The sequence below is a fragment of the Coenobita brevimanus genome, chromosome 68, assembly GCF_032717465.1.
Source record: "Coenobita brevimanus isolate Jiangsu-jjx chromosome 68, ASM3271746v2, whole genome shotgun sequence".
In the NCBI taxonomy this organism is placed as follows: Eukaryota; Metazoa; Arthropoda; class Malacostraca; order Decapoda; family Coenobitidae; genus Coenobita; species Coenobita brevimanus.
Genome location: NC_137021.1, coordinates 7,893,766 through 7,919,261, shown reverse-complemented (window position 1 = coordinate 7,919,261; position 25,496 = coordinate 7,893,766). Strand labels below are relative to the sequence as shown.

At 37.7% G+C, this 25,496-nt stretch overlaps 2 protein-coding genes across 2 annotated transcripts in view; both read right to left on the bottom strand.

Annotated features, from left to right (window-relative positions):
- The window catches only part of LOC145405843 (ras-related protein Rab-9A-like), an 85,462-nt gene extending 78,786 nt beyond the window's left edge, over nucleotides 1-6,676 (bottom strand). The window contains exon 1 of the mRNA XM_080277090.1: nucleotides 6,604-6,676. The gene's annotated coding sequence lies outside the window, so the exon portion shown is untranslated. The remainder of the gene's footprint in view (nucleotides 1-6,603) is intronic.
- Nucleotides 6,677-19,246: 12,570 nt separating this feature from the next.
- The window catches only part of LOC145405828 (uncharacterized), a 91,939-nt gene continuing 85,689 nt past the window's right edge, over nucleotides 19,247-25,496 (bottom strand). The window contains exons 4-5 of the mRNA XM_080277064.1: nucleotides 24,751-25,082; nucleotides 19,247-19,312 (exon numbers count right to left, since the gene is read on the bottom strand). Coding sequence (XP_080133190.1) covers nucleotides 19,247-19,312; nucleotides 24,751-25,082 — 398 coding nt within the window. The remainder of the gene's footprint in view (nucleotides 19,313-24,750; nucleotides 25,083-25,496) is intronic.

Below are 25,496 nucleotides of genomic sequence, written 5' to 3'. Positions count from 1 at the left end.
AACAGTTACCAACTAGGAGACATCAAAACATGCTAGAGTTGTCTCACATTACATAACACTCTAAATCATTTACTATACGAACTTAAATTACATAATGTAACAAGCAATCACTTAAATAAAACATTATAAAGAAAAAGAGCATAAAAATAAATGAATGTTCAACTTACAAAATAATTACGCTTACAAACACCAGGCAAACTGGCAACTCTGATGACTCGCACTGAAACATACGGTACCAGAAACGTCTGGAAGGTACGAAACTACCTAACTGGCAAATCCCCCTTCACAACAGATGTAATTGGTTAGGTAAAACCCCATCATTAGGCGAGGTATCGTATATCAGGGTACTTTTAACATGTATTTCAATGTGGACTGTTTACCAGCCTTGGGTTTCCCCAAAAACCAAGTCCAAAACCCACCCGGATGAGCCCAAAAACAGGTTTAAAGGCAATCTAAATGGCCTAACAGCTGTCAAGGAAGCTAACCTAAGCCTAACACCTGTAAATAACTCACTAAAACCAACAAATAAAATCTGAAAATTGTCAAACACAAGTCTGGAAAAAATCAAGCTTAATAAACTGTACCCCAAAATGATAGTGGTCACCCCACCTATAGCTAAAATACATTTATTTAAGTCTAAAAAGTTTATAAATCAACCTAAACACACAATTTTAGACTAAAATATCATCAAAATTGGTTTTAAAATATCAAAACCCATCATTAAACCGGGGTTTGGCCATTGTTAGGCGGGATATGGTGGTATTTCTACCCCCATTGTTAAGCTGGGGTATTGCATCTAGGGGAATCGTATATTGACGTATTACTGTACTGTACAGTAAATTCTCAATTATCCGTCATTGCAATAGCCAGCACTGCTGGCTGGGCTCTATTAAAGCAATATCCAGCAAAATTATACAACATCCGGTGCTGAAACAGGATGCAACCAACAGTTCTATGGAATATCCTGCACTGAGGTGTATCAACCGGCCCTCAAGTGGTAGCCAACTGGCATTATATTGCTGTATTACTGTACTGTATCATTATTTTATTGTATTTCATGCCTTGTTTTAATCTTTTACTCATGGGAAAGTTTTTAGGATAGAGGGTCGAGACAGAGAGTTACACAAGATCTAGCTCAACGCTGAATGTTGAGCCACTGGGAGGGTGCTATGCAATATCCGGCATTTCACTTTACTTGGCGTAGGGTTTGGCTGAATTACAATGGATAGCTGAGAATTCACTGTAATTTAAAAAAAATCAAAACTTGAAAAAGCAATCAGTAACAGCTCAATGAAGCTGAAGTGGCTTTAAAAAAAAAAAAAAAAGAAGATCTCATCTCAGTAACAACTATGATCAAAGTCCAGGACAGCTCCAATGAACTAATGTTCAAAACTTTATGACCAGGAGTATGTTTTCTAACTGGAGAATTTATTTATGACACCACACTCCAGTAGAAATAATTATGCATGATGCTGAGCTATGGACACTAATGTTAGGTTCATTTATACTGGCAGCAGCTTCCTACCTGGGGGTAATGGGTTGATATGGCTCCCAAACCCACTTGTCCCTGGTGATTGGTGGTTGTGACCAGCATTCACTCACTTAGTGTAGTACTAACCACTTCTTCCTTCAACCTTTATCATGTTCTTTTCCTGTGTCTACCTTCCTCTCTTCCTATTTGTGCCATTCTTCCTGTCACTTTTTTTTACTGCACTCTTCTTTCCTCTTCAGGTAGCTCTACACTGAGTGACAAGTCGAATGATTTCCTGTACCCCAAGAAAACCACTTACAATGCTGGGTGGTAGCCATATAACCAAACAATGGGGTGACAGGGAGCTTACTATGGTGCCCCGGGTAACTGGGTGGAGAGACACAGCCTACAGGAACCAAACTTCCATATTGTACTTCCTATCTATTCAAACCTAATGTAATCAAATTTTTCATAATAACCCAAACTTATTTATCCTAACCTAACCAAACTTATCCTGACCTAACGTAACCAATCCCTTATATATGTAATCACATAGAGGTGTGTAAGAAAAAAAAAAAAAAAAAATCTGAAGAGATGGTTTTATGTCTCCTTAATGATAACCATCATGATTCAACTATACAAAAACCTAATACTGTACTTTACAACACTTCCACCAGAAATCAATAATAACAGAGACGTTGGATTCATACATAACATAAAGAAGCAGCTGGAATCTGCTATGCTACTAGATGGCAACTCTGACAGAGGTAAGGTTGCAATTGACCTTGGTTTTGACGGAATTGCACAGGACAAGGTTTGGTAAAGTGGCCCAGGTAGATAATGCTTAAAGTGGTTTGGTGCATTCCACTCGCAGTAAAAGCTTGATTAACCGGCATCCAATGCATCGGCACATCCGTATAGCCAGAACGCAAATTCAATCCGGCATGGTGTCGAAAATATTCCGGATACCAGTCTTTTTGCGTGTTACATCTCAAGCTAACCTCATACTTTACACTCATAATCACATTACTAATACACTAATATAAAACACTAAGATATGTAAAAAGTATATAATATGACTATGAACACGCTGCAGCAAGAAATTAATGCATTATAACATTGACAATAAAACAAAAATGTTAACAACGGCCATCCCAGGCCTCATGCGTTGGGTGTTTGCATGCGTCTGTGTCTGTGCCTGCATGTTTAGGTTTGTTTATGTCTGTGTTTTTCAGAGTGTGTGTGTGTTTGCAAAGCAGTGCACCCAACACAGGAGGCCATGGCCTTCCTAAGGGACTCGGGGCTGTTCGACCAGACTGCCTAGGGAACTACTACTACTACTACACAGGAGGCCTGAAGTGGCCGTTGTTAACGTTTTTGTTTTACTGTCAATGTCATAATGCATTAATTTCTTGCTGCAACATGTTGATAGTTATACTCTTTTAACATATCCTAATATTCTTTGTTTGTATTAGTAGTGGGACCAAGAGTGTCAAGCATGAAATCAGCTTGAGGTGTAACTGCTAGTTAAGAATGACGGATGGGGTGGGGGGTTGGGTAGGAGTATGGGGGATGGTCGGGAGCTGGGGAGGTGGCAGGTGGAGCTCGTTTCTTCCCCCCCTCCCCTCTTCCCTGGGTATTCTGAGGTAGGAAGGGGGCACCCCTGGGCAGATATTAGTGAGCGTGAGTGTACCTGTACTGTATCTTACCTGTACTGTATCTAATACTGAATAATGTACTTTATTAAATAAAGTCTCAAGTTTGGTACTGTTTCATTTGTTCGATCTCCCAGAAAATTCCTAGGAGTAACACTTGATTATCCAGAAAATTCCATATCCGGAATGGAAGAATCTCCATGCATTCATATTAATCGAGCTTTTACTGTATATCCACCACTGAAGGATAGAAGTTGGCATATGGGGCTTATCTCAAGAACAGATCATTTCCAAAATCGCATTAATTAGATTTAAAAGAGGAAATACAGTATAACAAACTTACTGGTACGTACCGTAATTTGGGGTGAATTCGGACTCAGGGCGAATTCGGATATTATTGCAGTAAAAAGTTATTTAAATTAATAATTAATGAATAAACATATTAGAGATCTGTTTGCACACACTTGTTTGTAGTTCTTTACTGTCCTTTTGTGTATAAAGATATTTAATATATCACGTGACACATACCAAATATATACTAAAACACAAACAGATATATGAAGAATACAATTCGTAACACTGGCAAACTTTCTTTGGCAGAAATGTTAATGAATAGATGCAGGAAAATCTTTGGTGCCCAGACGTACAGTACTTTCATGAGTAGTGTGAAAGTGCAAAGTAAGTAATTGGAGTTATCTTCTCAATTAATCTCTTAATTGGGCATTTAATGAAATTTTTAAAATTTCAACGCAAATTGGAGTCAGTTCGGACATTGGGGTGAATTTGGACAGGAGGAGTATGAACAAAAAAAATAAAATTTTTTACAACGTACAGTTGCTTATAATTTGCCAGATGTGAATATTGTGTGTAACTGGGTTCATATGTGTCATTTACATGTATACTCTTGAGCTTTTATGGTAAGGTACTACCTGTTTAAGCAAGGTCACCCAATAACTCGAACATTTAAGAAAAGAACTGGTGGAGATCAAGGTCCTTATCATAGTGAAACAAGCAAGCAAAAAAATTGGTAAAGCTAAATAATCATGTTACATATCACCTTCAGCTAATTTTCCATTAGTCTTCCAAAAACAAAATTAGACAGAAATGACTGTTAAGTATATACAGTACTAAAGTTTGTAGCTAGATTTATATTATGTACATGTGTTCTAATATGTTTTATTTAAACCAAAGAAAAAAATAAAATTGCTGTTGTGTTTGTATCCCATTACAGTCATTAGCTTATTTTGTCAGGAAGTGACATTATTTTTGTACTGGAAGAACATTTTGTTAAAAGCCCCAGAAAGTCCGAAATGGCCCCACATACGGCCGTGACTAAACTGGGAACCCAGGGTAGTCATCTGCATTCATTTTCTATTTATGTACGAATTTATACAGTGTGTCTGAAGTCACGAAAGTTTGAGTACAAAATTGCACACTCATTACTATATTTGCTATAATCATATATGAAACATTTTTAATTTTTTACTGCTATGATTCGATACTCTAGTGGACCAACCCAAAATACAATACTTAAGATCTAGGATTGAATTAAAAACTAGATTACATGGCACAAAAAGACGAAAAAATCGTCCAAATTCACCTCAATTTACGGTATAGTTTCGTATTTTCTGCCCGTGTGATGCCACCTTAAATAGTTCACGTCAGGTCAGGTTACATATAACAGTAACATGTTTGGTTTCATTAAAATAGTGACTGAATGATCTAGGAGCCATTGACCTGAAAACCTTAACTTAGAGGGAGAGCCATCATTTTGTCGTGGTTAGTGCTTAAAACTGACGAGGGTGAATAATTAATAACTTCTTAATTCCCCAGTAAATTATAACTTCTAAAAGTTATTTGTATAATAAATTGGTAAAACTTAATTTAGAAAAAACATACCGGTACTAAATTAAATGTACGGTAGCTCCCTGATCTTCACCGCAGTTACCTTTGCTCCATTTACAGTACAGTAGCCTAAGAAATTTCCATACATCTAACAATATTCTCTGCTCTGAGACAGTCACCATATGGATATTATTTGTACGATATGTCCCGTACTGTATTTTTTTTTTTCTTTTTTTTTGCCAGACGCCATAATCCCGTAAGGGGTGGCCATTTGACTTTGAGTTATTTGTTTTACAGGGAGGGGCACTAACCCTCCACCAACCCACTTGACACGTAGGAAGCACGTATGGTTTGGTTATATGGTTACCACCCAGCGTTATAAATGGTTTCTTGGATTACAGGAAACCATTTGGCTTGTCACTCAATGTAAAGCCACCTGTAACAGAAAGAAAAGCAATAAGTAGTGACAAGAAAGATGGGAGAAATAGGAAGATAGGAGGGCAGGCACAGAAAAAAAATGATAAAGGCTAAGGAAGAAGTAGGCAGCACTACATCAAGTGAGTGGATGATGGTCGCCACCACCTACCACTCCCGTACTGGTATTTTGCTTTAATGATTTCACTGTATTTTCCCAGTGTTTCTTTGGTCCAGTGATCAAGAAAAAAATACAATTTGGTTATGCAATTTATATTTCTGGTGGACATTAAAACCGAATTCTATTTCTTGCCAAAATTTGCATGGTGGTAGGCATACAGCTGGACGGACCCGAGCTGTGCTGCATAATAAGTACCACAATCTCCATACCTTATTTTCTACATATTTCACAGTACCTATTGTTTATAAGAGGAATTGGTGGCTTTCAAGGTTAGGTTATTTGTATGTATTTAGGTCAAATTCGATCATTGTTTTTATTTTTATAGTCACAGTGCACGACTCTGAGGTTGTCATTATCGTGCCTTGGCAACGTACCATTCAAATGTGCGTCCAATTTCTTATCATATTATACCCAAATCATATTATTATGCACAGATATATTATACACGAACATTATTATCCACGAACATATTATGTACGAATCACATGCATCTCATATTATACATGAAATCTGATGCACTTTTGAATGATAGGTTGCCAGGGCATGATAACCTCAGAGTCGCGCGCCGCGACTATAGTCGACCGATCATTGACAACCAAGCCAAACCTAACCTTGAAAGTAATAGAATTCAGTACACCAACCAGGAATATAAACTGCACAACCAAATTATATTGGGTATTTTTTTTTAACACTGGACCAAAACAACACAGAAAAATAAAATGAAATCAGAAGAGCCATGCACAGGATAAGCACAAAAATAAAACCTACTAAGTTACGTACATCAAATACAGCACTGTACTGGAAGACTTCATTAGAAGCGCTTAAAAGTGTTCCATGATACTCAACCATTCGCTTTTCGGGTAATTGCAAAATAAACTACAATATATATTACAAAGCGTCGTGGAGGTAGTACGCTAAGCAGTTCAAGGTTGTGAACAAGTCATGAGTGACAGAAGTTACGGCGCATCACAGATGAATGCGAACAGTAACCTCTTCCTTACCGTATTGCAAAATATTTGTAACCATCAGATACTTACATACAAAGACAAGTGATGACTGAATCCTTTGAGCACTATACTGTATAATTAACACCAGTTTCACTGCCACTCCCCCTACCAGTGACGTCAACCTTCGCAAAGGTTTGTTTACAATTCGTCAGGTGATCTCTCATAGAAAACGCCTGCAGTCCTCAAGAAAACTTAATTATACATAGACTAAGTGTAATCTATGCTAGATCCCATTCTTATTATTATCATTCTTTCTGTAGTATCGTGTTTCCTTGTTGTGTCTGTGACTGTGCTCAATATGATTTTTGCCCAGTGTATGCATCAATGTATCCCCTTGCTCTCTGCACATACGCCCGCGCATACAAGTCGTATTTAAACCCTGAAGCATACGAAGTTAGAGTAACACTGCTGCTATCCACCGCCTCATTCCTCAAACCCCAGATGCTTCATGGTCAAATTTATGATTGTGAGCTGCGAGGGACTTCGGTATACCTTTCCCGCTCAGCCTTCAGCGACGTTCCCCAGGAAGCTTGGGCTTTACTTACTTGAATTACTTGAAGAAGTCTAGAGGCTGAGGCCTCACAGTCGTGGTGGTCCTTCGCTGCGCTGTAGTCCTGCGTCTCTTTGTTTGAGGTCAAGCTGGTCCGGGAAAGAGTCTGAGAACTTTGAGGCTGCCCTGCTGAGTTGGGTGTAGCTCGGGACAGGAGGCTCATCTCTCCGTCAGGAATCTGTCCAGAGCTCTCTTGAAGACCTGAGTGTACCGAGCAGCCCTTTTTTTTTCTCGGTTCTTTGGGCTGGTAATGAATGGTAAATAATCTAAATAAAAATTAAAAAAAAATTACCGTAGCTTCCATTGGTAAACCGTAGGATTTGCGCTCCATTTATTCCTGTGATGGTTTTATTTCACCCTCCCTGTGGTCTAAGTTAAGCTGTGAGAACCCATAACTTATCTTTGATATGCTTGTCTTATTCAGATAGTGTAGTTACACACTTGCAGGAGCAACCTAGCATGGGCCAACTGGCCTATTGCAGTTATCCTTTTATTATGTTCCACACAAGTACAGTATCTACTGTACCAGTAGTGCCATTGTGAGGGTCAGGTGAATGGAAATTAAAATTGAGTCGAATGGCATGTATTATCATATTTATTACTCCATGCAAACGATTCATTCCCGATTAATCATACTAAAACTGCCTCACACACAGCGTTGTTGTCTACGAAGCTGTCGACAGATAATGAGAAAAACCATTCATCAGTCAGCCCAAGTGTGTCGCGCCATGAGGAGCGTAGGAACCCAGGGTTGGGCAAGTTGGTCTTGACATGTAAGATGAGAGTGACTAGCCTCACTCAGCCTTGAGTGGCATTATGTATGCAATAAACCCCAATCACCCCTTGGATATAAACCTGCACAGGCTCAAACTGATTGGAGCGCCTTAATTACCCACTAAACCACCAGGCGCCAAAATTTGGTTATATGGCTACCACCCAGCATAGTAAATGGTTTCCTTGGCTTGTCACTCAATGTAGAGTCACCCACAGGCAGAAAGAAGAGGAGAGATTGAAGGAAAGACAGAAGAGGAAGTGCAAAGTTACCCACAGGCAGAAGGAAGAGGAAAGAATGAAGAAAATAAAGACAATAGAGGAAGGAAGGAAAGGGTAATCACCGGAGAGCAGTACTACATCGAGTGAGTGGATGGTGAGCACCCCCACCTACCACATATTTTCGGTACAGATACTGGCCACACCGATGTCACATGAATGCCATATAGTCAGTGTGGAGAAGGTACTGTTACACCCAATGATAAAGCCACTATATCACCTTGGTTATGTCATGGCTTGGCTGAAAAATCTGGCTAAAGCAACTGGAGAAAGAGCAGAACAAAACAGCAGATTTAGTAAGGCATTCCATTGGGGCGCTGGCACTCCCCTAGTGTTGACAAGCTTATTAATGTTAACAAAGGGCTCAGTATGTAAATCGGTCTATGGCACTGATACCACTTTAAAGATGTTGCAAGGAGGTATCATGCTGCCACCAATCCATGTCTTCCCACCAACCTGGCAAGCCTGCCTCCATGCCCTCCTGCAAGCCTTTCCCCTAAACTGTCAAGAATTCTTAAAAAGATCAACCACCCCATGTTTATGCTCAGCTTCTAATGTACCCCCTTCACAAACTCAAAGGACGCTCTTAATCACAGCCATGTGGCAGGTGCCCTGAATTATCAACAGTGACTGAACCGTGTTATCACACACCTCATGCCATGATATCCATTGATAGGTTGTAAGTGCAACAGCATGACCCTACCACATCACAATGAGGGCAACACATCAGGTATGGTATCTGTTCTAGTCATCAGTCAAGGAGGGAACAGTAATCTGACTCCACCTAGAGGATTTGGGTACAGTGGTGAGTTCAGTACAGTAAACAGGCCAGACAGAAGGCAAAGCAAGACTCCAGTATGGCTCTATATCTTCCCCCTTTTCTTCCTGCTGAACTGAATTAAGTATATATTACAAGAGTTCATTCTTGAGCTTCATAAATTAAAAACATCATCATCATAGCATCATAGTTACAAGATTAGTAAGGTTTCTCATTAACCTCTTGATTTACAGAGGCCCTTCATAAGATTAATAAAACTGTGTGATTTCAATAAGACATCATCACAGAATAGACATTACAGTAATAACAAAACTCTTAATTTCTTGTCACACTAATCTGCTCACCTCCACTGTCCAATATATATGGTATTGTATACTTGCCACCTCCCAGTACTGTAGTAGTCAATGCATTCTGTCAATATGTAAACTGTTCCTTGTCAGTGATCCTCAAACAATGTACCTCCCTCATAAACTGTTAATACCAGTTTCTTTAAATTACCCCTCTTCTATATATCATCTACTTATATACAGTAATATGGAAATTCATCCCAATAAAGTACTGGTTATCTATCAAAAATGGTGAAAGATCAGTGATAAACAACCTGTTTATATTGTAACACCAATTACAGATCTCTTATGCTGGACTATATAAAGAACAAAAAGTGCTTAAGGATTCTCTGGAAATGGTTGAAATGTCACTGATAGAATAATATTATTACCCCGGGTTGGGAGGATACCGTAATGAATACTGTATATATTGTTATTAGCACAGTGGGTGCAGTCACATGAAGGTGCTCCTCTTTCTATACAATGAGTGCACCATACAACTCATCACTTTAATGCACTCACACATATTGTAGTCTTTAATAATAAAGGCAGGGAAATCAAAAGACTTCTCTATGTAATAGTTTATTCTATCCTATTTACAGGTTGTAAGGACAGGTCAGACACCAGTAATGGGGTCATCATTGTATTGGGAAGTGTACAGTGAAACAAAACCAGCAAAGAGCTTAAATGCCCATTTCAATAAAGAATATGGTGCTCTCCTAACAAGAACCCTTGCAAAATGATACTTTATTGAAACATGATATACGCATAATTCTCCTTGCTAATCTTGCCACATGGTGGTATTTCTCATCAATGTCATCACCTTGCTAGTCAACAACTGTTATGTATGCCTCTGTGTGTTCATGATATTCCTTGCTATTGCAGAAGATTAAACAGGGAAGGAGACAGGAAGAAAATAGGCCGAGTGCAAAGACACTGTTGAAAACCATTTATAGCTGGTAAATGCAAGTACGTAAGAATGTGATGACACTGTGCTGGTTCTGCTGTGGGGTTGGTGGTGGTGGTGGTGGTGGTGGTGGTAGTGGTAGTGGTGGGAGTGGCTGAAGTGATACAAAATGGGCAACTTCGGAGGGAGTGAAGTGAAGTGATATTCAACTTGTAAGGTATTTGTATAGATAAAATAACTTCATATTTTTGTACATGGCTACAGTGCTGTATTAATATATTCAAAGTTCTCGCAGTATTCTTCAGTAGGCTGAGATATAAAAATACTGCATAGCCTAATACTACACAGTCTTTTAATCTCCTGAGTTCAGATTCAGACACCTAGCCAGTACATAACACCGTATATTCTTTGTGCGGGTTTTCATGTGTTTCTGATTGGTGTTGTGGTTTTACCATCACAGCTGTCTACCAGTGATGAATACTGACTTTAACAAACTTTTAAAAATATATATATTAAAACAAATACAAACAAATATTAATATAACAAAGCAATCATCTTTAAATGCAATCATATGTTGAATGAATATTGTAACAATATTAATGGCAACTGATGTCATTGTTATTTACCACAGAACTTATAATTATTTCTGGGGTTAAAACTACAAGTTAAGTGTTTCTGAAAGCTCAAGATGAGACTGAGCCACTGAACACCAAATCCACAAATAATTTTACAAATAGTAACACTATATTATCAGCACATTGATTTATCTGAACAAGAGCTTTTCTCAATATCATGGATACCTTGTCATAAACATAACTAAATACTGCTAAAGGTACTGAACTGTTACCAAATATCACCGGGTTGAAAATAGCACTGAGCATTTTTTTGCAACAGTACTTCATGTATAGCCTAAGATGGAAAACAGCAATATCTAGTTAGTCATGCATGACAAGATTCTGTTTCCATGACCACAGGAAAAGAATGAAAGGAGAGATGTTTAATACCTTACAGATCCAATAATCATGTCTTCACTTCATTGGCCTATACTGATATTATGTTAGTACTGTACTGTATTTTCTTTGCTAATAACAGGTTGTGATTGCCTAACTGAAAACTTGGTTACTATGGAACTGCTTGCTTGCAGTGTAGTTTTGCTGCCAGAATGTGTATGGTTTGCCTGCGTGACCCAGAACACCGTGAGGTAGACTCTGCCTGTCTCAGCCCACCTCTTTTGTACTGTGGCGGTGTGAGGAGCCGAGCCGTATGGTAACCACGACCCTTTATGTTGGCCTTATGTCCATTCCAGGAGTGCTTACATAAAGCTGGTCAATGAAACTTATGAACTAATGAAAATATCAATGTTTCTCAATTTTAAAAAGTGTACGGTAAAGAGTCGCTGTATCAATTAATCACTGGGAAGAGCTGTCAGTGACTCATGTACTGGCTGGATGACAAATAAGGCATTCCATAATACAGGGTCACATTTACCAAGGAAACTCTGGCTTGTCTTAGCTCAGTCTGCCTTTGTTCCAACACACACTAGGGAGATAATTGAGATTCAGTGCACTGTTTCACCACTCTTAATTATATCTGATTTTTCATAAACATATTTGAGTGTTACCCAGTCTGGCATCACAGATAATGTACATGTAACACTCATCCAATCAGATTCTTGATTATTTCTGGACTAGAGCAGGAAGGGTTATCTGTCAAACTGATTAATTAAGCTTGCATCAGTGCACCAGATCCAACCTCAACCATCTTCCCTTGTAATGTCTACTCGACTTCAAGACATCAAAGTGCAAAATGAAATTTTAATTAACTTTCACAATACATGTTTGGTTATCGAAAAATAATATTCCATGAACACAGTTTTTTAAGGAACCAATGCAAACTGAAACAATATGCTTAATCTAACATTCAAACATGATGGTAACAGGGTGGGTTTTAGTCAAGTACAAGACCTTGGATGGTTGAACCTTACAAATTAAATCTAAAGTTTCTGACTAAAGAGAGCATAAATAAAGTCAAGTAGTCATTACCTGAACATTCATTCCCTTGATAACCCCAAGTTTTCACTCTGAAGCGAGATTCATATTGACTCTGCTGTGGGCTAAATGCATTAAAAACAACAGATTAATTCATATTATGACATGTAAACACTATACATGAAACAAACAGGACTGATAAAGAATGTTAATAGTTTGTATACCTGATAATGTAGAGATATATCAAGAATAATATAAAGGAACAAAACTATCAGAAATAGTCCATTTCAACAACATAACAGGGAAGATATTTCTATCATATAATAAACGTCAGGTTCACTTCACACCAACATGAAGCCTCCATCGAAACCCATAAAACGGCACAGGGTTCACAGGTCCACTAAAATAATGGCAATAATCAACATTAGATATAAAGCATTTACTCAACAAATTTGCACTTTTGATTGACAAGAGTTTCGGCCACTTTCTTAGTCACTACTTGAGGTGAGCCCATCCAAGTGGTGATCGACTCCTCCACTAGTAATCACACTGGAGACTCAGACCTCTAGTTTTAAGTCTCTCAAGAGGTGACTCAGAATCCCGGCCTTATGTCAACTTCTATGCACTTGCCCTGTATTTCAGTCACCACACTATTCTTTTCTTGTCAGCAGCTTTGCATACTGGCACATGTTTTATTTCCCTTTTGTTTTCATCCAGGGACAGTGTCACAAAGTATACAATTCTCATCACACTGGACACTTTTTCTGATCCAACACTTTTGGCAATCTAAAATTATACGACTTGTGCTTTGGTCACACACTTCTTTATTACAGTACTTGTCTTTTTATTTTTCTTTCTTTGTTCGACTCAAGTAATTTTTTTTCTAAGAATGGCCACCCTTTTCCATTTCTGCCACAATAATGCCTCCTCCTCCGGGTTGCCACATTAAGGTCTTTATGGAGTAAGGGCATAAGGTCCAAAAGTTCTAGGAAAAGGGTCATGTTTCTATAAAGGATGGGGCTGCAGTCCTTACACTGAGTTACCACATTTCTTAAGGGCATGCATCCCAGTCTGGATTTCTAAAACACTCAAGTTTCTTCATCAAATAAAAAAGTGCAGCTTACATTAAAAAATACAGGTTGTGAATTAGCCATACTCACAAAAAAATAGTTTCATATCCATGCCAGAGAATTCCAGTGTTACAATAGAGGAATATTCATTACTATTTGTGCTCTCACAAAAAATATCACTAGATATAGGAATTCTCAAATGCCATGCAAAAGGCTCACTTCACAACAAGGTTATGGAGTGAAAATAACCTGAACTTGCTGTGTCAGTGAAAACAATGTCAAGGCTAAAAATAACTAGGCATCTGTTTATTTAAGAAAAAATTATTTAAAAAAATGAGAATATGAACTACCCAGGTACCCACAAACTGTCTACACATGAAAGGTACATAAGAGGAGAGGTGGGGACTAGTGACTGCCATGGTGAGCTTTGTGGCAAATACTGTGGTGTAAAGAAGTTAGTTTGGTACTTACCAATAATCACAGTAAAACTGAATTCACTTAATAGAAGTAAATGATGTTGCAGTTAGCAATACAAAAATTCTGAATGAATAATGCACACTGATGTACTGTAAGAAGTAATTTTTTAATGTACAGCAGCTTATTAAAAAAAAAAAAAAAAAATCTGAGAATGGAAACTAATTATGGCAAACCAAAAGTAAGAGAAACTATCATTATGCATACACTAATTAAATACTGTACTTGTTTATATTTCTGAATGAGAAAACTGTGGGTAAAAACAGAGATATAATAAAGTATTCTGAAAATTAAGTGTTAACGGTAATGATGTTTACTTTCATAATTAGAAAAATTATAAAGTTCATAACTACAGTGTATTTTATTATCCTGCAGACTCAATGTACTGTATAGTACTTTTTTCAAAAGAAATAAATTGTTGAAAATCATCTAAATTACTGTCATACAAGTTGAAGCATATCAAAACTAGGAAATACTCTAGAACTGAATATATTTTATAAAACTGCTCCAAAAAAAAAGGGAGGTAACATTTAGCTGAATAGATGTTATGATATAATAGGTGCAAATGGCTCTGAAAGGATATCTGGATTATGGAGATAATAAAGCAAAGTCAAAGAAAGGTGAACAGATATTTACTGAAGGAAATGTGACGAGGGGATCTGGGAGGGCTCAACTATTGGTATACAGAAGAAATGGATGGCAGGTGTTTCATTCATGGGACAAATGCTCTTTGCTACTTGAGCAAGTGTACAAAATTCTCATATAATCATTTAGAGAAACTGCAGTTCCCTGCTTTCCAGTTTCTTTTTATATGAAGAGAGGCATCATATCTTTAGCATGTTACATTACTGATGACTATGAAATGCAGTAATGTGATTATTAGGAATTCTTTGTTTTCTATTGCCATAAAAAAAAGAAAGAAAGAAAAAAAAAGGATAAAACAGCAGCCTCTACTCACGCACACATGCACTCTGACTGCGACATAAAAATCAGGCATTAAAGACACAAGCACACAGTACCTACACTAAACACAACACACTTCTCATACATCTGTCTAAATTTTATCAATCCCCTGTTTGTTCTCACGACATTAATTCCCATATCACAAATTCAGAATTACCTGTATAGGAAACAAGTAGTCTACTGTCACACTGGCTATGACTTTGGTTTAAATCCTACTGAATTATACAAGAATATACTTATAAAACAATTTTTCATGTAAACCATCCTCTCCAAAAGCACTCACTAATATCAACCTTATGTACATTTTGCATGAATTTGCTTTGAAATAAAAATTTCAACTACATTTAATATGACAGCATGTGTTAGGGTACCTTTAATTGCAAGTCTAACAGCTCTTCCTCTTTGCAGCAACCTCAGTATTACTGAATGCCCAGATTACACTCTTAGCATTACAAAATTATTCATTTGGCAAGAACCATCTTCTGTAATAACTACTGTATTCATGTGCATGAAAATGTATGCAGTAGACACTAATGTACCTGAATCCTGAAATTCCACACAAAACAGCTGTACTTGATGCTACAGTTGCTTCTTGCTACTCTATGACTTCTTTTACACTGTTATTTTTCAAGTTATCACAGTCACTATCTAAAGGGATACTTCTTGTTGATCCATTGTACTGTATTTTTATGATTCTTTTTAAACACATCAGGATACTGTGCACTTACTCAGATTCCAAATTAAAACCTAAAAATGTTGTTAAAAGTCTAGGCCATGAAACTGACAGGATATCATTTTCAGACTGACCTGAGTAATTAAAGTCATGGGCTGCCTGTCAACAACAGGTAGTAAGTGTCTACTGCACACACACACACACAAACATATACATTAAGACTTGAAGGAAGGTTAAAAAATAACACTGCAGCCATCACTGTTCAAGTGGCTATGCTTGATAAAAAGTAAAAGCTTTAGTAATGTCACTCTTACCTGTATTATGAAATGTAATGATCAAGTTATTAGTTTATATGGCAAGTGAACTTAATATACCTTCTAGATTTAATACCAGAAAATCTTACTTTTGTTGTACAGTATACAGTGAAACTGCAAGATGGATCAGATTATTTGAGTTCAGTGCTTTCTTAAAATTCTATATTTACATTATCATCCAATTGGCCTTACCCAAATTCCATGAGATCTTATATAATGAAGTACAGTTAAGTAAAACCTCAACTTCCTGGTACACAACCACTAAAACCATATACTGTATAGATTATTCCACTTTTGTGAACTGACTCACCTCGTGAACATCTCATGAAGGTGACATTAGAAACCCGAAATGCAACATTATAATCAAGTAATAATAATTGGGACAACTTCATCAGGTCTGAAAAGAACACCAGTCTTAATATCTGAGCCACTAGAAAAGCAGCCATTCAGATCACATTTTTACCATGAGTGGAATGAGGTGAGCTTGAGTTGGTTCAGGCTGACTGGTTTCCCTAGATGATTTTATTGTGTTGTTCATGAGGAGAATGTAAATTTATAACCTGCAGTCTGCAAGGAATCCTAACTAAAGTATATCTCGTACACCTCAATAATTATGGTTCAGTACCATGGAAAAGTTTACATTACTACAACTTCATTAGACTTGTAACTTTATTGTCAAAATATTTGAGATATGGTGTAGTTAAACAGTGAGGCTTAGAGAAAATATTGATCAGATAGCATTAACCATTACTGTAAATAGGTTTACCAGCTAACTGTGTATAATCAAAGATACATGTTTCAGGCTTACTGATATTATGTTATAAATAGTTCAAACCTCAAATCTGTGAAATTACTCTTTGTGACATGGCTCATCGAACTAAAAACTCTGAGAGTCTATCATCTTTAACTTGCACAGTAAATGTATCATGTTACCAAAAGACATTAACTAAGGCATCTTACATTATCTTACAGCAACACAAAACCTACCATACTGTTAACTGAGAATCATACTGTTCTAGTTCTTAATAATCAACTTTAGGATTAGAGACAATATTCACCTCTGAATAATCATGTCAGCATGGCACTCAAACACATTTCCCACCTCTCCCCATGTATATAGCATAATCACCCAGAGTCTGACTCTAAAATAAAGTTACAGTAGTCTTGAGTATTACTATGAAGGGAATGGCTTGGCCCAAATTTCTGCTGAGGCATAAAATGGCCAAAATATAACAGGTAGTGAGACACCCAGTGCATCAATGACTCATTAAACTAAAAAGTTAAAGCAGAACTCAAACAAACTGCATTTTCTAGTGAGCAGTCTACTGTGCACCTTCAATGCTGAAAAATATACTTCATCACATAAGTATAATGAATACCAACACATCTTACATATATTGCAGTCCAATCAATGGGAATGAATAAATTAAGTGTTTAACACCTGCAAATGAGTTAAGTACAAATTGTAGCATTTTAGAGAAAGCACTGTACCAAGAGTGAAATATTAAAAAATGTTTGTATCTGCCACCTGTTCTCATGCCATACCAATAGTAAAATTAAGTATCGTGACTGGCCTAGATAAGGCTGGTAGCATATATATAAAATTGCTAAAATATATAGAGTAGCTATGAGACCTGTACATGAGGTGAAGCCATACTGTATAACTAATTGTGGATTACCTGGGAAAGTGATATCCAAGTTACAGCTAAACAGCTATAACATTGGAAGCTTGTCATTTGTATATGAAAATATTTGCATACCAAATATACTGTGAATGTATCACATAAATATTCACAGTCATGTGATAAAAGTTTTGAATACATAATCTAAAACAGTAATACCAAGTTCCACTACATAAAAATCAGTAAATATATAAGCTGCATACTAAAAGAGTATAGAGAATAGAATCACCAACTCATAAACTGAACATAAGGTAGTAACTAGCTACTGTACAGTATACTCAGCATGTCAGGGAGACAACTGTAACTGCACCACAGAAAAACAAATGACTGTGGCACTATCTGAACTGGTGAAAACATATGCAAATCATAACACTTTACATCTACAGTAGCATTATAACAATGACACTTGACACAGCATTGGTCAAACATAGGATGTACTGTATACAGCTGGTAGGCAGTTCTGTCGTATGATGTAATCATCTGACCTGTGGAGTGTTTTTACAATTACTTTCACTGCTTATCCTTTGACAAAAAAAAAAAAAAAAAAAAAAAAAAAAAAAAAAATCATTTGTGTTTCCTTTTGATAAAAATGTTGCAAATATCATGGTGATAATGCCAAAACAGAAGTTTTATAATTTACAGTGTAAATTACCTTTTCTTTCAGATATCACCAGTAGTGATATTTGTATGCAATTTATACAGAATCTACTAGTCAAATATATTAAACATTCTCATTATATCACATGCTCCACTGCTGACTGAGATTAGGCCATATTGGTACCAAAATCTATATCAAATTTCCCCTCCAACAAATCAGTACTTCTTTCTCTCTTTTAAGGAAAAAAAAAAAAAAAAAAAAAAAATCAAACTAACTTCCTGTGTAAACAGAAAAAAAAAAAAAAAAAAAAAGAAGGTGACTGTGAGTGTCTAGCTACACATGCCCATATCAGATTTCTGGCTTATTTCTCACAACACAACTCCATGGATTGGTTGTGAAGTTCCTGAAAGTAAAGTGCAGTTTGTGGAATTTAATAGTTCTATGGAAGTTATGGTAATGTATTGTCCACACATTTGATATTTCATCTTTAGGTTCAAATTCTGATGGCAACCAATTTGGCTCACCACATAATGAATATCTTCAAGAAAATATTGTACTCTAATTGGGCATTGACTGCAACACACCTCTTGCATCATCTTCATAATGCCAATAATATTTTATCATACATGTTCAGCATCTGTGTCTTTAATTCATCCTATTCAATTATTTTACATATATTTAAATTAGGAATCAGGTACAAAATTGGGCAGATAGACTCATGCACTCATACTCTCGAACATTCTTGCTACTTGCACTTTCAATATTTCTAATAGACTACAAAAGTACATGAAGTCCCTAATACAAGGGCTAAAAGTGAACATCCACAATTCATCCACATTTGATTTTGAACATGACTTGTATATATTCATGTGGCTGACTTCTTACAAGACATTTATTCTCTGGCTCCTGTGACTTGCACTGTTAACAATACTTATTGAAGGTAACTTTACAAGAATTAACATATAAAAAACTGGATTATAAAAAAAATTCAACAATTATTCCTTGTCATTATCCCTACTATATAACACAAAACCATGTTAAACAACTATGTATAGAAACACCTTCAGTCTAGCCAGTTCAGTAGAACTCTCAGTTAGTAGACTTAAAATTCAATGCCAAGATATACTTCATCAATTACAAATATAAAACAAAGCACACAAACCACACTCTTTCAAACCTGCATATAAAGAGGCTTGGCAACTCTGGTTCAACCTTTGCTCCCCCCAAAAAAATAAACAAACAAACTTCTCATCCAACACTTGCTTGCGGGAACTGATAGGTTGCCAGGAGGTGTGGCAGGCTAGCAGTAAGAGGAGAGGGAGAGCTCACCACCATTCCTCCACTGTGTAACTGCTCGATTTTTCATCTGAAAACGTGAAGTATTAATAGTCTTTGATCTAAACATTTTAACCTATAATTATTGTTGTCTGAACTTAAAGAATTTTGTGCTAAATCAATCTGAATACCAGAGACATTAGCTGGTCAACCATAAAGAAAGTACAGTACTTACAAAATTTGCCAATGATATTAAGGTATTTATTTGGGACTCTTACACAGTATATGGGAAAAAAAAAAAATCCAATTACATGAAATCCCATCGCAGATAAGGCAAGTGAGAGCATAGTCTTCAGTCTTTACAAAGTATCAATGTACTGCACCCTATTTGAAGTATCTGTCTGATCAAGACAAATTAGTAACCTACATACTTTGGATACAGGAACTTGCATTAACATTTTTGAGCACCTCTACCCACACCTGATATCTTTTCTTGCTTTAGGAACTGATGAGCTACTTTATGAAGAAGAGAGTTCTTACTACTGCATCAATTCATGATCATATCTAAGTGTAATATTTTGTAAACCCTCCTACCTACACAGAATTACTACAGTGAATATGATCACCTTGAACAAAACCTTCCTTAATATCTTGATATTACTATACAGGAACAACAAATTCTGCCATCTTGTTTAATAAGAATTTAGAGTGATTAAGTGGGCTCCCTCTCTCTCCCTACAGATCTGCCTCTGTGTACCCCCATTTGCTGGTTATGCACTTAAACAAGACATTAACAACCTCACACTCTTCATACATCTAACTCCGCCCCTTCAGAGAAGAAGTCGGTATGATACCAGCATTTTCACCGGTAACTTGAAAAATGAACAAGTGAAATCTACTGACAGGATGCACTGAACTAAGCAACATCATCCACACTGCTAAACAGTAACAATGCTACTCAAAATTTGTCCTCTCACATCACAATGAACAAACCTTTGGAGAGTTTTTTAATGCACAGTTATCTACTGATGATTATATCTTGGATTTCATTGCATACGACACATAAGCTTGGAACATAAACATGTATTATGGTACCATTTAGAAAAATCTGTAAACCAATCAGAGTGACTTTCAAAGTACAGTACACAACATAGCAAATTAAGCATACTTTGAAAAAAGTCATTCATTACAAGAAAAAGTATAGAATCTGAGTAAGAACAAATCAGGTACTAGTACATACTACTGATTACTTATATGATATACTGTATACACTTCATGCATACTTTGACAACATACTTATCAAATGATCTTAAATACTACAGAGTTTCTTTCCTTAATGTATCATTTACATTGGCTGTAATGCATCCAGATCAAGTACAACAAAACCTCTATTAACAGTGTTCTTCCACTGCAGTACTCTGCAGCTATCATTTAAACTGGAAAACAAATATTGAATCATCATCATCATCACCGTCATAATCATCATTATCATCATCATCCAGACCCCCTTTCCCACCTTAGGGCTGGGTAAGGAGTAGCAACATCCAGACAGCCAAAGTTTGCCCAATTCAATAGGCCACGCTTCCATTCACTCATCAGTCATGCCCTCGAAATCCTGGGTCCATCAGATAGGGCACGAGAAATTTCACCACATTCTGTAGCTTCACATATACCTATCTGATAGACCCAATATGAACGTTGTCATGTTAAAAAGGGGTTCCAGCTCCCTGGTCATGCACTTCTCTGCACAAAATTCATCCATCTAGCTCAATTTCTTGTCAGTCCCTTAGTCTCGCCAACTTCCATACCTCTCTTCCTCACACACTCATCCACCATATCCCTCCAACTTCTTCTTGGCATACCTCACCTCCTCCCTCCTTCAAATTCACTTAGATAATTTTTCACCACTCAATTGTCATCCATTCTCTCCACATGACCAAACCATCTCAGTACACTCTCTTTGATTCTGGTGACCACAGACTTCCTCACCCCGCATCTTTCATGAATCACATTACTCCGTATCCTATCCACTCTCTGGTATTCCACATACATTCCTCAGCAGTCCCACCTCCATTGCTCTTACTCTTGACTTTTCATTTTCATGCCAAAACATAGTCTCACATACGTCTGATAAAGTTGGCACTAACACTTCTTCATGTAAGCCTCATGCAGATGCAACATTCAAACCTGTTTCTTATCAAGGCCTTCATGGCACCACCTACTTTCCTTCCTTGTGTCATTCTACTTTCCATTTCTTTGGCATATTTTCCTCTTTTTTTCTATCACTGTATCCAAGTATTTGAGCTCTCTCACCAATTCCAGTCTCTCTCCATTCACTCTAACATCACACTGGGAGTCACTTTCTCTCTCAATAACCATCACTTTACTCTTTTCAACACATACTCTCAAGGCATGACGCTCACAGACATCAACAAAACTCTGCATTAGTCTACCAAGCCCTTGTCTGGTATTTGCAAGCAGCACTGCATTATCAGCATACAGCAAATCTGAGATATTCCATCCATCACCATTTATTACCGATGCCATCCCTTTCTCCACTACCCGTGTTTTTACTTTTCTCATCACCCCATCCATATATATATTGACCGCCAAGGGAACATCACACAACCTTGATGCATGGCTACACTGATTGTGAACCATTCACTTAGATGCTCATTTACCCCTACACATGTCTCACTACCATCATAAAAACTCTTGACGGCACCTAGCAGCTTACCATCTACATCGTAAATGCACAAAAATTTTCACAGTCCCTCTCTATCTACTTTGTTGTATGCTTTTTCCAGATCCATAAATGCCATAAACACCTCATAGTCCTTCTCACAAGCCTTCTCCACTATCTGTCTCACTGAAAATATTTGATCCACACATTCTCTGCCACTCCTAAAGCCATCTTGGTCATCACTCACCAGGATTTCTAATATCTCTCTTACTTTATAATAATTCTTCCATATACCTTCCCAACAACACTCAAGAGACTTATTCCACAATAATTCTTTCACTCACTTTGCTCGCCTTTATTTCTGTACAGGGGTACAATCACTGCTTTTTTCCACTCAACTGGCACAGTTTCATTCATCCATGCCTTCTTACATATCTCCAACAAGCACTTCATTCCACTCTCTCCAATACACTACACTTAATCATCTCTGCATACACCTCATCAACCCCAGCTGCTCTCCCAATTTTCAGCCGCTTCATAGCATTCTTCACATCTGCAAGTGTCATATTTCCTGGCACTGCATTCCTTCACTGTACACCCCCAAAACCAATCATGTTAATCGTCGCTTTGCTCTCTCCATTCCCATTCATCACACTTTCAAAATATTCTTTCCATCTGGTCCTTACTTCATCCCTGTGGGTTGATAATCTACCACTTATATTTCTTTCCACATTTCTATCCCCTGTCACTTCTACATTCCACACCTCTTTCCCGAACAACTTCCTATTTTTGGAGTAATTTGTATTAATTTTTCTTCCAAAATCATCATTTATCTCCTTCTTTTTCCTCTTCACTAGTCTCTTTATATGCTTCTTGCTCTCAATATATTCAGTTCTTCTTTCAACTGTACCCCTGTCCTGTATCCACTCTAGCCACTTCCTCTTTTTCCTCCACTGCTCTCTTAACCTCTTCATCCCACCATGCTGTACCTTTTTACTTTATTGTTAGTCTTGCCACACCACACACTGCTTTAGTAACCTAACTAAGCAATCCCTACTGTATATGCATTCCACAAGCTGTCCTGATCCATTTCATTCCAATTCACTGGTCTAACTCCTCACCTACTTTGGCCCTGTATTCATCTGCCATTTTTTGATCCTCAGCTTCTTGATTTTCAGTCTCTCTTCCTGACTGCCCCTCTCTCTCTTCGTCCACCTCGCTCCTCTCAGTTTGATCTTGCATACCACAATCATATGATCTGACAAATCTCCACATTGTCCTCTCACTGCCCTCGAATCAGCAGCACTTCCCAGCATCGATTTCTCTACAAGCACATCATCAATCCGGCTCCTTTTGATACATTCTCCATTCCCTCTATACCATATATATTTATGTGCATCTTTGTGTTTGAAATATGAATTACAAATGCACAACCTCCTTTCCTGACACATGTCCTTCAGCTGCTTCCCATTATCATTCTCTCCTGGTACTCCATTATTATCCATTACAGTACATCATTCATAGGACCCGTGCCTACTCTCCCACTCATGTCACCCATTACAAACACTTAACAACTCCTGAGCATTTCTCCTACTACTTCATCCAGCTCATCCCAAAACCTGTCTTTCTCTGTCTCACTTCTGTCATCACACGGTGCATATGCTACAATCACTGCCACTTTCACCTTCTCAAACTTTACCTTGACACACATACATCTCGAGCTGACACATTTGTAGTCTTTCATTCCACTTTGCCACACTCCATTCATTAACAAAGCAACTCTTTCCTTGCATCTTCCTTGCCCGAAATTCATGCCTGACCTTACACATTTTACACCCTCCCACTCCTCTACTTCACACCCTTTCATCTATGTTTCATACAATGCCATCACAGCATGTCTCGCACTCTTGAACACATTCACTGCTTCCACCCTCTTGCTCTCCTCATTCACACCTCTCACATTCCACATGGCCATGCGAATCTCCTCATTTGGTTGGAGCCCTGGGCAGGTATTGGGCCCTCTGAGGCTCTCCAAAAGCTTTCATTAACTTCAAACTAAAAAATGACAGTAATGTACAACATATTTCTCTGTGCTAAGTCAATGGAAACAAAACTACTAAATTTGTGTGTGCATGCAGTCAACACATCAATTTCCACATAACCATATTGTGAGGCAGTCACTGAAACTCTGGATAACCAAAGCGTTACTGTACACTACAGGAACTCTGCAGTCAACTACCACTACTGTAGAATTTACATTGATCATAGTCGACAGTATACTCTACATGCAAATGCAGTACTGTGTACAGTACTCCTTCTTAAGCCAAGAAACAAAAAATTGTCCATATACTGTAACAAATCACTCCGACAGGCAGTTGTACTGGTATGAGCTATTACTTTCTTTCTCTCATATTTCAGTACATGAAGATGCCAAGAGAAAATAAACGAATAGAAATGAAGAAGAAAATGATAGGAGGTACTGCATGTAATTGCTGCAGTAAGACTGGATTTCTAAATACAGAGGTTCATTACAAAATCTAATTCACAAATCAAACTCCAATTTTATGTACTGTATAACACTACAAATGACCACATGCACATACAGGTATCTCTAGTACTGGTATATATTGGATACAGAACAGTTTTTCTTACTTTCCTACTCAGGCAATCATGAAACTCCATACAGATTGAATATACAGTATATCATTAAAATGAGAGACTGAGAGAGAGAGAGAGAGAGAGAGAGAGAGAGAGAGAGAGAGAAAATCATATGGAGCAGCAAGAACTGTACTGAATAATGTAATACCAATAAAGAGAACTTAGCCAAGCTTAGCATCAATGATTACCTGCTGCATTTTTTCAAAATCTAGACATGGGCGGTGCATCTGGTGAGGGCGCGGGGTATGCCTGTGTCTCTTGCGAGGTGAGGCTGCCCTGACCCCGCCCTCCGCCCTGGCCGCCCCACCTTCACCCCCACCACTTGCCCCTGGTGACCCACTGCTCTCTCCCACCCCACCACACAAGAGACCTTCCCTCCCACTGTTGGCTAGACTCAGCATCTTGGTAGGAGGTGAGACTGAGCGCAGGGGCTTGTGGGCCTCCAAGGGTGGGGAGGTTCTGAACTGGACGGGGGGACGAGGCCCAGTGGTCAGCACACTCACTTCATCATCACTGCTTCCTGCAAATTGCATTACAAGGTATACTACTTGTATAAACTTGACAAAAGCTCTAAGCTAAACAGAGGGGATATGATTATTATGCCTAAAACAGAAGTACTGTACAATGCCAGAGAGACCTATGGCACTGTTTTACGCAGCCTATACATAAAATTAAAGTACAATGTCAGACAGACCTGTAACAGTGCTGTAACCAGTCTAAGAATAAAACAAACATACAGTGCCTTAGAGACCTATAATATTAAGGTATCCAGTCTTTTCCTACAGCCGTAATGCTGTTTCCCGTTCTGTGTACAGTAGTTGTTCACAACTTTACAAGCAATCAAACCATCTGCTGTACATGCTGGGTATGGTATATGCTCATCCAATACAGAATGTCCTTAATGGTTACTTAAAATGACATAAATACCATATTT